General features: G+C 36.0%; 1 protein-coding gene across 1 annotated transcript in view; it reads left to right on the top strand.

Moving 5' to 3' along the window:
- The first annotated feature begins 16,055 nt into the window (after positions 1 to 16,055).
- Positions 16,056 to 16,827, top strand: part of LOC128625250 (metabotropic glutamate receptor 7) — a 147,329-nt gene continuing 146,557 nt past the window's right edge. The window contains exon 1 of the mRNA XM_053653444.1: positions 16,056 to 16,634. Within this exon, the coding sequence (XP_053509419.1) occupies positions 16,523 to 16,634 (112 nt within the window). The 5' untranslated portion in view covers positions 16,056 to 16,522. The remainder of the gene's footprint in view (positions 16,635 to 16,827) is intronic.

Here is a 16,827-nt window from a genome sequence, read left to right as displayed (position 1 = left end):
CCAGTCCTGTTGTCTTATGGGATAGTGCACTGTCCATACTGCAGAATCTCGGTGGAAGCAGTAGGGAAGCCGGGTATTTCTTGCCTACTGTTTTATGAATACTGAGACTTCAGATGTACTACTCCTTTGGTATACTGTTTCTTGCCTACTGTATATTATGGTAGTAGGGATATATTCGGACACAGCTCATGTCATTTTTCAGAATGAACTGATAATGCATTCTTAAATGGATCAATTACAGATATGAAAGTTTTTTTTAGAAAGTTTGTCAGAAAAGATAGAACATATCCGTACAAACCAAAATATTAATTGTGTGAACATGATTACAAAAACAGTCCCACAAATCTCTAATTGAGACCAATTATGAACTGGAGTGATGTAGCTGAGGTTGAGGATCTGTCAGAGCCAGAAGTCATACACCATACTGACAATCTGGCATTTCAACCTCTGTGTCTTTTTCCCAGTGTTTCCAGGACATGGTGATAGGGTTCATATGTAACTCAACTAAGGAAAATACAAAACAAACAAAAAAACACTGATGACAGGCCACACCCACTTTGGGTTTTAATTTTATACAGATGCAGATATTTGGAGCAGTAAACAGATACAGATTTTCACAGGCATTGTGTTACACCCCTACAATAAAATTAGCTTCCACTCATGGCACAGACAGTTGTTTTTCAGATTTGCTTAACAGAGCTCAAGGAAGACCTTAACATTGTATTATTCCTTGAGACAGAAACAAGCGCTACCTGTTGTACAAATCACTCAAACCAAAGTTCACCTTCCGTCCAGTAATACTCAGCTCCCACAGGTCTTCTGTTCTTTAGTCACTTTTTTTGCAGCCTGCCCTTTATTTAATGGGAAAAAAGTATGCAGAAAGGTCACCAAAGATCTGTGCAATTAGATATACCTGCTTAAGATTCCTGGCCTCCACACCCGATGAGAATGAGGCCCTCGCATAAGAATCACGTTGCTTTTGTTCGGCTGGTTCTCCTAATTAAGGGTCAAGGGGAGGCAAGTCTGGGGAAGACAAGAGTGCCAATTAATGTTGGGCTGCATGCAGATAATCCCCGACTTTAGATAGACCTGTCCATCATACCTTTTTTTTGTTCCTAATCACATTTTAGTGGAGGTATATTCATTTTGAAGGCTGATTTTTCTTCGGTTATCAAACTGGATACGAAGGGATTTATGCGTAAATCGTACATATGAGCATTTATACAAAAAATTTGTATTCATGAAAATCCTGCAAATTCAGAAGAACTTTGGTATCCTATTATTACTACTATTACTGTATGTGTGTAAATCTATGCATAAAAGACTACCTAATGTAAATTGTTTGTTTAACTTTGAATTGTATAACATGCTATTAGTTACCACATTTTATATAGGGATTACACTGTCAAGTTTCAATCGCTTATTTATTTCAAATACACACACACACACACACACACACACACACACACACACATTATATATATATATATATATATATATATATATATATATATATACATATAGTTTTTAGACTAGTAATTTCATATAGAGCTAAGTGGCATTAAGGAAATTACATATACAGTATATTATATATATATATATAGACTAATAAGGCTAGTTCAGTTAAGATGAAATGACTCCGTATAAAGGGAGGATGGACTCTGCAGATGATAGCCATAAGCCAAGGTGGTGCAAATGGCAGAATTGATATTACTGGAAGTGTTAGTACATGATGCCCTTAGGAGGCAGAGGACATTTGGAGACCTCTATGATTTTTTATTATTTTTTTTTATTTTGGAGGATGAAAGCTGACTTATAAGTAAGTTCCGTTTGCCATGGCATTTGGTCAGTTTTAAAAAGCTTTGTCATGGTTTGGCCTCTGCCAGTAGAAGAGAATCTGATGATCACCAGTAATACTTTGTTTTTTCTCAGTTTTTGTGCCAAATCATTTTCTTTTACCCTCACTCATATTGCACTGAACGGATGACACCAAATTCAACTCCATAATGTTTCTTCATATTTTGGTCTTTTCAGGTGCTGTGACTTCACTGGATATGCTTTTTTTTTTATTCTTGTAGACATAAATCTAAAGTACTTCAACTTCTGGCTCATAGAAGTTCTTCAATTATTTTGGCCATTTTGTGCTTTTTCTGCTCAGTGAACTTGTCCTTTTTATGGAGTTACCAAATGCAACTCGGCTGTGCCGTACACGCGCCTAGTAATTCATGAGTGATTGCTATTTATCTACAGACAAATGCAAATATGAAGAAAATCAGCATTTACAAAAATTTTGTAAATCCAACATGAATTTGTAGTTTGGTTTGGCTTATGCAAACATTTACACACAACTTTAATCAAAGATTCATGAATGAGATCCACTGTGTGTGAATATCACTGCGCCTTTGAAGTCTCAAATCTGGTTGGTCAGAAGATTTATTGATTGATACATTTTCTATAACTGCAGCTCTGGCTGCAAGATTTATAATAATTAACTTGTTTTAATACATTATCAATTCTATAGCAACAACTTAAACAAGGACTTTGAATTGAGGAGCTGTTTATTTAACGTTTATGGAAGTAATCTCCAGTGTAACAGTCAAAGGTAAAGTTCTTTAAGGTTTACAACATGGGTTTACAGGTTTGCGTAAACTTTAAGGTTTACGACATGCAACATGGGTCTCCATGATCGAGGGATTTGTTGTTTTAAGTTTTTCAGTAACCTGACAAGCTGAATTTTGTTGTCTTATTAACTTTAAGAGAAAGAAAAAAGAGAAGATTGGAAGGGAACTGTTTATAACTGCCATAATGTAAGTGATAACAAGAATTTACTTGCATTGTACATTAGAATGTAGCTATAAACAGATACAAAATGTGCCATTTTTTACTTAATAAAAATTGTTAGCATTGGCAAGTTTCAGTTTTATAAGAGGAATAAACACTTGTGTTTGACTTGTACGTGTTGTGTCTTTGTTCAGTTTATTAAAGGCCACATCACCCCATTCCTTTGTTAATTATTTTTCTATAACAGCATGCCCTGCCCCATTGAATAATAATAATAATAATAATAATAATAATAATAATAATAATAATAATAATAATGTTAGTAGGTAATCGATTCTCATGAAATGTTCCACTTCATGACAACTGAAAACAACAACAACAACGCACAACAGTGGTTGAAGTTTAGAAGTATAGGATTTTAATACTGATGCCATTATCTGCAACGGTAAAAATTAATATATTCACAGCCACCTCTCGTTGCACAGGAAATGCAGGTGAAGAGAATGTCTCTGTAAATGTCAGCGATCACGGCCCATGTTCAGTATCGGTCACTGGACTTTCTATTCACCTCAGATAGCGACGCTCTCCTTCAGATCAATGGCAGTCTGAACCTCATCTGTTACTTTTTATTGCTGCTGTCAACCTGGCCGACCTTTCTGCCCGGCATTGAAGATGACCCCGTGGGTCATAAGCCTGATCTATTGTCTAAGTGCTTATCCCTTTAGGCCAGTGAGGTCAATGGTCAGCATTAAACACTAAGGGTGGAGGGTGGATGGGTGGTGATGGGATGGAAAGGTGTTTCTATTTGTCAGATTTTATGTTACAAAAGCAGGTGGCTCAAGAGCTGTGAAAGCCCTGGGGTGGTGTTTATTATCTTTCACAGGAAACTAGAGGAAATGACAGTGTGTGGCATCCATTTTGGAAGCTTTATGGTATCTGTGGAAAGGCAGGATTGATCCTGGTAATTGTGTCCTGTAGACAGAAGTGAAAGTGCCGCAGATTGTTATGGCTTGATCCAGATTTTTTGATTTTTGGAAGTGTCCTATGAACCTACAGAAAGTTGTAATAATAATAATAATAATAATAATAATAATAATAAAACAGAAGAAATCTCCTTATTAAGATTATAAGTAGAAGTGGAGAGTACAAAAGCCCTGGAAGATAAGCCTAATGAATAATAATAATAATAATAATAATAATAATAATAATAATAATAACAATAATAAAGAAAAATTTTAAATAAAGTATATGAGTCAAATTTCCAATGTATTTTTCTGCCATGTGTAACAAAGGATGCAAATAAATAAATAAATAAATAAATAAATAAATAAATAAATAAATAAATAGCCACACACAAATCGAACTAACTAACTAACTAACTAACAAAACTACCAAATAAAACAAAACAACAAAGTAAATAAATTCAGCCCATACCAGCGGTTTAGGCCCATTCGGCCATACCGCTGGTATAGCAGATCACCAATAAAGCCAGCAGAATACAACAGCTAAAGCATTACAGTGATTCTGTACATTATTAATCATAGTTTACTAATCCCTTAACATATTAAAGAAAATTATGTTTGATAAAAATACAGGTGGATAGAAGCTCTGGGTCTGTACTGGCAACTCATTCAGGTTGGCCACTTGGCACAAGCCCTGAGAGACTTTATAAACTAATCTGGGTTGTGTTAACTTGAGCACCATTGGGATAAACAACGATTTAGGCCAAAAACAAGAATCCTTTCCTTCCCAAGATGCAAAAAGTATGGTGGCCCGTAAGTGCAGAACGTGTTAACATGCAAAAAACGTGGCAGCAAATCAGAAACACATTTACTGAAAACTGAAGTCCTGATTGAAGATTGCATCTTTGTTGCTGATTGGACAAGAATGAAAAGAAGGGAAAAGAATGCTATTCAGTGAGGAGTGAATATTTCTTTCCTTTAGGTGGCCTTCCAGTATTCACCTACTCATATTAATGCCATTCAAAGCTGACATCAGATCTAAAAGAACATCATACGAGTGCCCTTGATAAACATAATCACAAATAATCATAAATAAAAGCACAACAGTAACAGTAGATTCATTTAAGCTCATATTATACTTCCTCTTATTATAAACATGCTCCAGGGTGCACGGTGGCTTAGTGGTTAGCATGTTCGCCTCACACCGCCAGGGTGGGGGGGCTCGATTGCCTTTTTTGGTTTGTTAATGTGTTTTGTACATACAGACTGCTGTAAAAAGTAAAAAAAACAAAAAACAAAAAAACAAACAAAAAAAGGGATTTGTTTAGCTAAAAAGCAGTCAAATCCAACATTCAATCCAATGGCCACAATGGTCCTAATAAGAAATCAGCCCGAACACTATTCTTTCAAACTTTCAGGATGAGACTTATAAACCTCCCAAAAAGGAATGGAACAAAAGAATTGAACAATGCAATAGTTTGAGTTTACGTTTATGTGGTAGGGTGAAAAGAGAAAACACTCACCTGACAAACGAGTGGACATGAAACCCATTCCTACAGCGCCTCACCTGACAGCAGGGACACAATGAACAGCTGCCCACTGCCCACTCACCCTGATGGACAAGATAATGGAGTGCAATAATGGCGCTCCATCCAGAGGCCTCCAGACGCTCAATGTTCATCACTGCCCTCCCTGTCATCAGTACAGACACATAAATACACAGGTGACGGGTGGAGAGGGGCCAAGGCTGTGATACCAGACCCTGATATTATTTCTGCCACCCCTGTATGTTTGAGAGACAGACAGACATAGGGACATAAAGATCATGACATTGTTGTTTGTACAGGTTTAGAGATTACCTCAGGGTGTCTAAGCTTTCAATAGATTTTTTTTTTTCATAAAGGCTACAGGGTTCTGCAGGCAAATCTGACTCCAGGCTTATATTGCAAAGAAAAATGAATTTGGATGTCTGAATACAAAATGTGCTGCTGCCTCAGTACTAGGATTATTTATATTTACACTTAGCCTTATGAAATGCACAATGTGATACCAAGGACAAAGACGAGAGGATTATAGGTTTAGCAGGTAGCCTATTTAATTTCAAGGACCAAGTGCAAAAATATAATGAGTCACAAGTCTTCTTCAAGAGCTCACTAGAATGTGAATACTTACTATAGTGTTTAAAAAGTGTTTAAAAGAGCATTGGCCTTGCTATGTAAGGAATAAAACACAGTGGGGCAATTATGCAGCCTGATGTGAAGCAGAGTTTATGTTTCCACCCCGAACTTGATTCTTTTCCTATATGAGCAGGAAATTCTTTCCAATGAAGAAAGACTTCTTAAGCCTAGTTCACACTGCACCGACAGACACTGACCAACGGCAACAGACACGTTTGTCGGGTTTTGTCGGATCAGCGTGTTAACCCTGTCGGCATCTGTTGCCGTTGTTCAGAGTTTGTTTTCACCGACTGAACATGTTCAGTCATGTTTGTCAAGTCGTGGAATGTCTGAGGAGTGTGGTATGATTTTCCAACAAACTCTGACGTGATCTTACCTGGGTACAAATCATTGTCCTGATGATGAGGCAAGGGTCCCTGAAAACTCCTTAGAAATGAAATCCCATGAACTAGGTTCTAGGTATGCTAAATTGTTGTTGTGGGTAAAATGGCAGATGTCTGGACAAATCAGAAAGAAAAGGACAAATTATGTATTGATGTGTAATTCAAATAAAATTGTTTATTTTGACCCTTGGTGAGTATCATATACACTTTTGTTTTGATTTTAATCAAGATCATCTGCTAACCGTATGCTATTTTCCTTATTCTGTTTCATGAAGTAGCACAATTGCAAGAAAGGTTTATAACTTACATTTGTGTAAAAATATTGTTCTAATAGTCTTAGCTTACCACATAGCCTACCATAAGATTCCTTTCTTGGAGTTGTTGAAACTGCTTGTGGGCAAACCAAGCAAACTTTTGAAAGCTCTGCACATCCTCTGTCTGCAATTCGTTGCATAAATATAAGTAAGCGTCCTGTCTCTCATGTCGCAACAACTGCAAATGATATATAAAGATACTAGTAATAGTAAAATTTTGATTGTGCTAAAGGATCATCCATTTTATACCAGTCTGACTGTCCATAAACAAATTTGTTGATGTCTGTTTGCAGTGTGAACATGACAGTTGTGTTTCTCAACATTCTAAATCCAACGGCCAACTTTAAAAGTTGGTGATTGTCATTGTTGGTCGGTGTCTGTCGGTGCAGTGTGAACTAGGCTTTAGAGTCCATCATACAACTCCCTGTTAACTACTTTTTACTAAACAATAACATATTACAACAGTTATTATAGACTGCTGTTATATAAAGTTAATCAACACCTTCTGACCAATCAGATTTGAATATTCAATAGTGCTGTGTTATAAAGATAATTTTTAGACATTGGCTGTCCAAAAACTAATAACATAGCACTATTCGTGCGGGACTAGTTTCTAAACGTAGTTTGCATTACAATTCTCATCACCCGATGTCTGTGATTCCATGTACCGATTCGGATGGGACTAACATCTCCATATTTATTGCAGAGGTGGGAGTGTCTGTTTTGTACATCTGGGCATTGCAGAAGATCATGTTCTCTGGATTGATTTAATTTTAATTTATTAAAATTAGTTACTAAAAAAAAACTTACTAAAATAAACTTTACATGATTTTATAGAACTGGCTGCTTATACAGTAATAAACCCACTGAAATAAAGATGTAATTACTTATATAATTAAAACATTATATAATTGAGTGCAGAAAGTAAGGTGAGCAATCACCTGACACTGATATTACAGTGGCCAGTCTTAACAATTTCCGTGATTTGGTTCTTCTTGTTGATTTAATTTTTTATTTCTTCACCGGGTAGCAAAAACATGTACATCCATACTGAATTGCATGCAGCAAGCAGAAAATGCCCATTTCTATGGTAGTTCACATTGGTCACAAGGAAATGCGTTGTGAAAAAATATTATCGCAGTCACAGACATTCGCATTCGGATGAGATTAGATTTCTCAGAGGATCACTGAGTTAGCTGAAAAACAATAGGTAATTTGCTCTGGAATTTTTTACAGAGGTTGTGTGAGAAAAAACACAGACTTGGCAGATTCGGATGGGATTAAAATTGCGAAGTATGTCTGTCTAACATGAATTTCTCTAAGGCCCCCCAGGAAAACTTGTCCCGTCCAAATAGTGCTCATGACTGCTTTTGGAGAATTGATAGTTTACAAAAATTACAAAAAGGTTTCGGTTCATAGACAGCAGGACTTTTATATATATATATATATATATATATATATATATATATATATATATATATATATATATATATATATATATATATATATAAAACCTTCTTTCTCTAAGAGCAAACTCATACTTTGAAAAATGTTACACATGTTAAAGGTCACAGCCGAAATGTTTATTTCTATTTCTTTATTTTGTCTAAAAAACATGTTTATGTGTAAAATAAACTCATGCCGAACATACTGTATCGTCTAGAATTTGAATTTCTGAGGTACTGTTTTGAAAATAGTGCATGATTGAGCCTTTCAAGGTTTGGAAAGGAAGCACACATTTTATGTTTCATCATTCCTTTCCTAAGTGACAAAAACGGTTTTGAGAGGAGCAGAGCTATGGATGACACTTAACACTTTGTAGTGGTGGAACTATATTAGGAATACGTTCCCCCAAGATGGCTGTCAGAGCATGATTCTTTGAAGTTGTGGTATAACACTGTGTCACTATCTGTATCTGTATCTATATCTGTTTAGTGCTCCAAATATCAGAATAGGTATCCGGATCTGTATTTGGATTTGAACACTATGACTATGCCCCTATAAAAAACTTTTGGAAAAAAACCTAAATAAAAACCCCCCACAAAACCCAGAGCTTCAGGAGAAATAATCAAAATGATAATAACAAATGTCAATTTACATAACTTTATTCCACTCCTGAACATCTACAGTTATTCAACTTCAGCCACTTAACTTGACTTAATAATTGTGGAAAGCTCTGTGTTGCTTTTCAGCGACCTTTCTGTCTAATGTGACAGAGTAAGCTAGTATTTTTAAAAAAATAAATAAACTAACGTCTTTCCAAAAGCAGTTACTTATTGTTTATAGATGACAACAACAGCAACCTAATAAGTTCCTCTAGGATTTTGCAATTTTGCAATTAACACAAAATCAAGGACACTCTGCAAAATTCCCAGGAGCTTGCAATTATATTTCCGCAGATTTTGTGCAGATTTGGGCCAAGACATGTCATGTGATGTCATCACAACATACATTCAGCCATAGTCCTCTTTGATTCACATGCGGCAAACATGAGTACAGATAAAAGAGTTCATTTACAAAGAAACATCACGTGCAAAACAATTTTGCACAATTGTAATTTCGCCAATTCAGTTCGTTTTCCGCAAAAAAGCACAAAAATCTCCACTTATTGAATTGCAAATTTTTTTTTTAAAAAAACAACAACAAAATGAAGCATTTTTGGCCACAACAATCACAAAAAAAACTCCACAAAATTCTGTATGAACTGCCTAATAATATTTTATCACATTTACTTTTTGGGGGTTTTGGTTTGTTACATTCCAGAAAGATCAGAAATATACATTGGACGTGTTATCAGATGCTGTCTACTATGAAGCTGGGGCACAGTGCTACTGCGAGTCAAAATGGGGCCCTTTTCAATTAATATCAGTTAATGATTAAGAATGACAAAAAAATAACAACAAATGTACGAGTTAATATTTTTAAAATGCTTAAATACTTTTTTGGAAGCTTCCCATTGTACAGCATGCTCTGTGTGGGCTATGTGGAGATGTGGCTCTATAAATAAAAGCAGATTTCTTTTGTGAATTTTGGGCCAGTTTGAATAGAAATGTGATATATTTTTATTTTGGAACTCAGTTAGGCATTTTTTAGGTCAGGCTACTGGTAGAAATAGATAATGATAGATTTAAAAAGAAAAAAAATATATAATACACAAAAAAAAAAGAAACATCCTCTCACATACAACTACTTTTATTTCCAGCACATTTCTTAACATTTGTAAATATTTGTATTAACATAACATCCAACAGCTGAGACATAAACTGAGCAAGTTTCACAGACAATTGATGAACAGAAATGGAATAATGAGTCCCTGAACAAATTGGGGGCGGGGGTCAATATTAAAAGTAACAGTCAGTATCTGGTGGCCTCCAGTTGCTTTAAGTACTACAGTGCATCTCGTCCTCATGGACTGTACCAGATTGGTCAGTTCTTGCTGTGAGATGTTACTCCACTCTTCCACCAAGACATTTGCAAGTTCTCGATTACGTCATGGTTACATGTAATTTGCCACTGCAAGGACGATCAATTGTCCTTCCTGTCTCCCTGTACCGCTATTTAAGTCGTCTTACATTACAAACATTGTAGTTTATTGTTCTGTCCACATCTGCAGTCCTCATGCCTAACTGCAGGCATGTTCTGGTGTTTTTCAGAGTCAACAGAAAGGTCTCTTTAGTGTTCTAAGTTATTATAGATGTGACCTTAATGGCCTGCCACATGTAAACTGTTCATGTCTTAAGGACTGTTCCACAGGTGCATGTGCAATAATTGTTTATGGTTTATTGAACAAGCATGAAAAACATTGTTTAAACCCTTTCCAATAAAGATCTGTACATCTTATTTGGATTTTACAAAATTATCTTTAAAATACAGTCTCCTGAAAAAGGGGCGTTTCTTTTTTTTCTGAGTATATATAGCCTATCTGCTATTCATAACTGTATTTGTATTTGTTTGAACACATTGTCTGTTATTTCTGAATTATGTATTCAACTTTGCAGTACATGAGTGATTGGAAAGTGTTGTGAGGGTTGGTAGATCAGTTACACATCATCAAAATGTCAGAATTTATAAACATTTAATAAAGACACCATTTCTTCTACAATGCTGAATTGATATTCCTTTTCAGTTGATAACGAAACTTTGTTCTCCATCTGCAGTAACATTAGAGAGGTAGACAATCATCACGTTTGATACATGAGGTTGAGAAAAAGCAAAGAGAAGTCCATTTCAAGCACAGGATTTACCATGTGGAGATCTTAATGAAATTGAGATTTCCTGTAGGATGAATGAAACAGAAGCCTAGCAGTGAATGACATTGATGTGTCTTGGTCACAGTATGTAGCATATTGCAGTTCCATCTCAGCAAAGCTTTAGAACAAACGGATGGTTTCCTGCCTTTGACAAAATTCCCATTAACATTGATCAGCCCAATGAACTAGGCTAAATAGCAGCAACTATTGTGATTTAACTTAAAAATATGACAACTTAATTACCTGCATTAATACTGACTATGGAAAATAAGTCAGTACTTGAATGCCTGAATGCCAAAGTTTTTATCCGCTCCTGTTAATGGCTTTGCTTGACAAAAGGTATTCGGAGAGCATTTTGGTTATGAGGTGTGGTGTACTCGTCTGAGTTAAAGATGTTACTTGAGTCTGGTTGGCAACATGGAACAGTTCTGTTAGCAACATTGAACACTTATAGAACAACACCTATGTTTACATGCACATCAAATTCTGTTTAAGGTTTATATTCGGGTTACAGCCATATTTCTAATATGATGTTTATTTGCATACAAGCATCGGAATATTCCTGTATACATGGTTGTTGTAAGTATACCTTTCCATAAAATTTGCCATTCCTAAATAGCTAGCCTACAGCTAAGCATTTGTTAGCACCCACAATCCCTTGCGAAAAGAGCAAGCATACCTCCTTTCAGTGGATTTGCTGAATGTGGTGTTTACATGCAACCCAATAAATCAGGCATATTCCAGGGGTGGAAAACAGAAGTTGAGGAATCAGAATATTGTCTTAATCTGAATCAGGCAATCGAACTGCGGCATTTACATGATTAAATACTAATTAGAATATTGACAAATTCCTATTAATATCAGAATATTGATGTGTATGTAAAAGTAATCACTGTTTCTGTGGTAAGCTAAACTGTATTTTGCTCAGTTTAGTCACTGTTTCTAAACCCTGATTCTGGAAAGACAATCTAGCAATTGTCTAGTAATTAAAATGTGTAGTAAAAATAGTTCCTTCCAAACAGCCACACCACATACCTATACATGTGTGTAGAGGAGCAGGATTTGGAAAAGAATTGTGAGCACCACAGCATTGAGGTGCTTCATACCACCAAGAAATATATAAACCAGTTGTGGTGACTTGCATTAACATTCCAAATGAAATGTTTTCTGATTGTTGGACAAGTGGTGACTGTTATATCAACTGAAAATTAAATGAAAAACTAATACATAATGCAATATGTACAGTACATATACCAAAGCAGTGTTGAAATCTCTAATCTTATTAGTCAAAAACGTGTTGATTGATTTTCTATAACAGCAGCTCTGGCACTAGTGCCAGCTGTAATTCAAGTCACAGGTCTATATTAATGTGCTTGTTCTATAATATATATATATATATATATATATATATATATATATATATATATATATATATATATATATATAACTAACATGTGCTGCTGTTTAACAAAGATGATTGATGATGGTCAAGCTTTCTGTAAGGAGATGGGTAGGTTAGTTTATGGAAGGAGTCTCCAGTGTCAGCACTTTGTAACAGTCAATAACAGCTTTCCTCCATGAGAAAATTTGAAAGACAGAGGACTTTCCTTAAACTTTCCTGTATTCTAAGTAACATGATTAGCTGTGTGGTGTTTTTTTTTTTTTTTTTTTTTTTTGTCTTATTGACTTCAAGAGAGAAAAAAGAGTTTGGGATGACTGTTAATGACTGATAATGTAAGAAATAACACTAACTAACTTGTTTTACGGAAGGTTCAGAACATTAAATGCAACTATAAATGGAATTACGTATGACTTTCTTTTTTAATAAATGTGCAATATTAATTAGTTGGTAATTTGCTGTGCTGTAAGAAGAATAAAACATTTCGGAGTGTGCTGTTATGGGAAAATAAATCACTTTTGGGTGGTAACATTAACTTTGCTTTGTCTCAGGCTAATAATTTTCCTATAGCAGCATATAACCCTTTTGTGTTTTATTCCCTGACAAGGTGTACCCGACAATATTTTTTAACTACATTTCAGCTTCATGTAGAGGTTTAAATGACTGCTTGCCAGTGTTGTATTGGTCTTACAGAACATAATACATCATTGTATTTCACAAATAGCCTGTTAGTTTAGCAGTCAACCCCTTTAACACATATTCTCAACTGACATCAAGCCCTTTCCTAGGCTTTCAAATCTCTTTGATGGATCATTTTTGTGAAATCAAACATGTGCTCTGGAAGACGGTGAAATTGTATGACAAGGCGACGAATTAGCATAGAAAGTGACAGCAAGTTGAAGAGTTTGGAGAAAAATGCAGTGCTCAACACACCATGGAGGTCTTCCATCACAGTAATTTAGAGGCACAGCTCTCAGTGTGACACACTCATTATTGTTGTTTACTCTCCAAGCATGTGGCCTTATATGGTGATGTTTGCTCTGCCGAGTACTGCACACAGTTTCCACACCCACAGATGCACTCGAGTCGCAAAGTCACAGAATTTAGGAAACGCGCTCGGCTTGCCTTTAAGGCATGACAGATCCGAAAGCTAATTAAAAATAATAACGCCTCATTGAAATTCACTGGCCTTAGATCCCTCCTGAGGGAAAAGATTGAATGGGAGTTAGAAGATCAGTTTGTTGCAGTCAAAGATCAAGCATATCTCTGTTCTGTGTCACATGATACAGTCTGGGTAATAACTTGTGCTTTGCGTGCACAAGTTTGTAGATCCTACAATGTTGATTTTTTTTTCAGGACATGTTCCAAAAAACCTTAGCAAGTCCTGTTAAAGACAAGTAAAAGTAGATGTAGTCATGCAAACAACTGCCATATTGCCAGAACTAATTGAATGGCCACATTGCCTCTGGTTATCCGAACTATTTCATGAGATCAGGTTCAGCTGAACAGACACTACAGAACCAAAAGTACTACTCTGATGGGACAGGATTTCCAGACATAGTGTTAGTGTTCCTGTTAAGTAATGTTGCTGGAGTATGTAATGATTCTGATCAGTTCACATAGCTAAGCAATCTCATGAGGGTACTGTTTTCACAATGTACACATTACATTGTCACACTAAAAATTGGAGGCACACTACATACACCCCATGTGTGCCACAAACCCAATAACTTACCAAACATCCCCAAAGTGCCACCTTTTTAAAAAGTAATTTTAAATACAATCTACAGTGCCCTCAACTAAATATGAGCAAAGAAGGTTGTGAAAAATGTCTTTATTTTTTAACCTTTTGATCTTTTGTTCAAAAAATTCACAAAAATACTCTCTCATCCAAAAATTTCCATGCTCTCATGGATATCAAATAATTGCAAACAACACAGTTTTATAAAAAAAAATATCTTTGTTAAATACAGGTGTTCAACAATCATTGGCACCCTTTTAGTCAATAATTTGTACTACCTCCCTTTGCCCAGATAACAGCTCTGAGTCTTCTTCTATAATGCCTGATGAGGTTGGAGAATACATGACAAGGGTTTTGAGACCATTTCTCCACACAGAATCTCTCCAGATCCTTCAAATATCCAACTACGGCCCATTTTAAGCTTTCTGGCAGAGGCAGTCAGATTTTCATTTAATATCTGTTGATATTTGATAGAGTCCACGATGCCATGTATCCTAACAAAATGTCCAGGTCCTCTGGCAGAAAAACAGCCCCAAAACATTAAAGAGCCACCACCATATTTAACCGCGGGCATGAGGTACTTTTCCATATGGCTACCTCTCTGGTGTTTATTGCCAGAAAGCTATATTTTGGTTTCATCTGACCATAGAACCCGATCCCATTTGAAGTTCCAGTAGTGTCTGGAAAACTGAAGATGCTTGAGTTTGTTTTTGGATGAGAGTAGAGGCTTTTTTCTTGAAACCCTTCCAAACAACTTGTAGGGGACTTCAGATTGTAGTTTTGAAGACTTTCTGACCTCAAGACGCAACTAACTTCTAAAAGCTTAAATTTTTTATTAAAAAAAAAAAATCACATTCCCAAAGCTCCTTATATATTTTTGGTGTCGTTTGCTACCCTGTCTTCTGGAGTGCCATGACTCTTAACCTCTTTCATTTCCTTTCTCAACTTGGAATTATTACATCTGACAGAATGCGTCCCTGTGTCACCCCTATATTGAATATATAGCTCAAGGCGAGTAATTATTGAACACATTAGGAAAGAATAGCCATGGGATACTTCTGCATTGATTAGACATCTTACATTTCTACCAGCCACGTTATTAAAACTTCATTTGAAAGCTTTTGTGATGAGGTTCAGGCTTCTGTGGCCTTCTGTCCCTCTTTGACGTAAAGCCGGAGACACGCAGAGCAGACCTGCTGCTACGCTTCAAACTCTGTGTGCAGAATATGAATAAAGCAGAGTTATGCAATATTTTGTGAACATTTGGAGGCTGTGTGTTCACATTGCAGCATGGCTCCTGCTGAGATGACACACTTAAATACATCACTCACAATTTCATTATCTAACTCACAAAACAATGGTGCATTAAGCAGCCTTTCCCAAATAATACATGCATTCCTGTGATTACATACAATACTAGTGCTCTTGCTTCTGCCACATTTCGACCACGTTGTGGCCCAGGTCTGAATCTATTGTCTGCTTTTCTTTTTTCATCATCCGTACCCTATATATTCTCTGGCCCATACAATTTGTATTCTCCTTGACATTTTTCATTAAAAAAAAGCTATTTTTGAATTTCTGGTGAAGCAGGGAAAACCCAGAATCTGATACAACACTTCAGGAAGTCAGAAAAATGAAGACGAATGCTTCTCAGGAGTTATTACAACATGGTTTGCTGAACAAAACTTTAAACAACTCAACAGGTTGAAATGTCACAAAATAGGCTCAATGACTTTGAACCCATGTGACCAAAATAAGTAGTTACTGAAGATGAAAGAATGAATGAATAAATTAATGAAAGAATGAAAGAATGGATGAATGAATGAATGATCGAACATTTGATAGGCAATTTATGAAAGGATCCTGTAGTAAACAGAAACAAATGCCTAGAGAACCCATCTGCTAATCAGTAACAGTAACTAATGTTAATTAACAAAACAGTTGTTAAACATAGGGTATATGTTGACAATTTTGGCTACCGAGAATCATTGAGCATATGACAGCTCGAATCAAGCCACTCTGAAAATACTGTGCGCGTTGGTCTGTGATAGATATGAGCTAGTTTAGTAGCATTATGAGCTTAGCTGGTTGGCTAATGACTGGCTATCTACAGTGAATGTTGTTCAGCTGTAGAGAAATGGTAAGAAATGACAGTGTAAACAGTGAGCAAGTTGATTGAAAAATATTATTGAAAATAGATTCTTTTTAATAGTTTACAATTACACATTCTTGCATTCTTGGGTACTATATTATTGGTGGGCATAGAAACAATAGCCTTGCTCATTGGAGTAAATTTGACTTGGTTATTGGGGTGAAATTTTATTCGTAGGTCTGCTCTAGTTCTTTTTTAGTTCTGTTTTTTTTTTTTCTCATTTCCTTTGTCCTCCATGTGTGTGTTTACTTTTTTTAGATTCCTCAGATCAGCTATGCCTCCACAGCTCCAGAGTTGAGTGATGATCGCCGCTATGACTTCTTCTCACGTGTGGTTCCACCAGACTCGTTCCAGGCCCAGGCCATGGTGGACATTGTGAAGGCTATGGGATGGAATTATGTCTCGACTATAGCCTCAGAAGGCAGCTATGGAGAGAAGGGAGTGGAGGCCTTCATGCAGATCTCACGAGAAGCCGGTGAGCCACCTAAGCATATGTTTTCCTAACACTTGCCCTTTCTTAGCAGGAAATGATGCTCCATTGACAAAGTCTATGTGTTTTTTTAGAAAAAAATTTCTAGAAATGCAGTGGGAATTTTGTTTTAAAGCACCCAATATCTTATCTTTATCTCAGTAATAAACTTTGAATGATGAACATTTAGTAGAAAAGT

Source organism: Ictalurus furcatus, chromosome 21 (genome assembly GCF_023375685.1).
Source record: "Ictalurus furcatus strain D&B chromosome 21, Billie_1.0, whole genome shotgun sequence".
NCBI lineage: Eukaryota > Metazoa > Chordata > Actinopteri > Siluriformes > Ictaluridae > Ictalurus > Ictalurus furcatus.
Note: the sequence above shows the minus strand (reverse complement) of the source record. Positions and strands in the feature narration are given on the sequence as shown.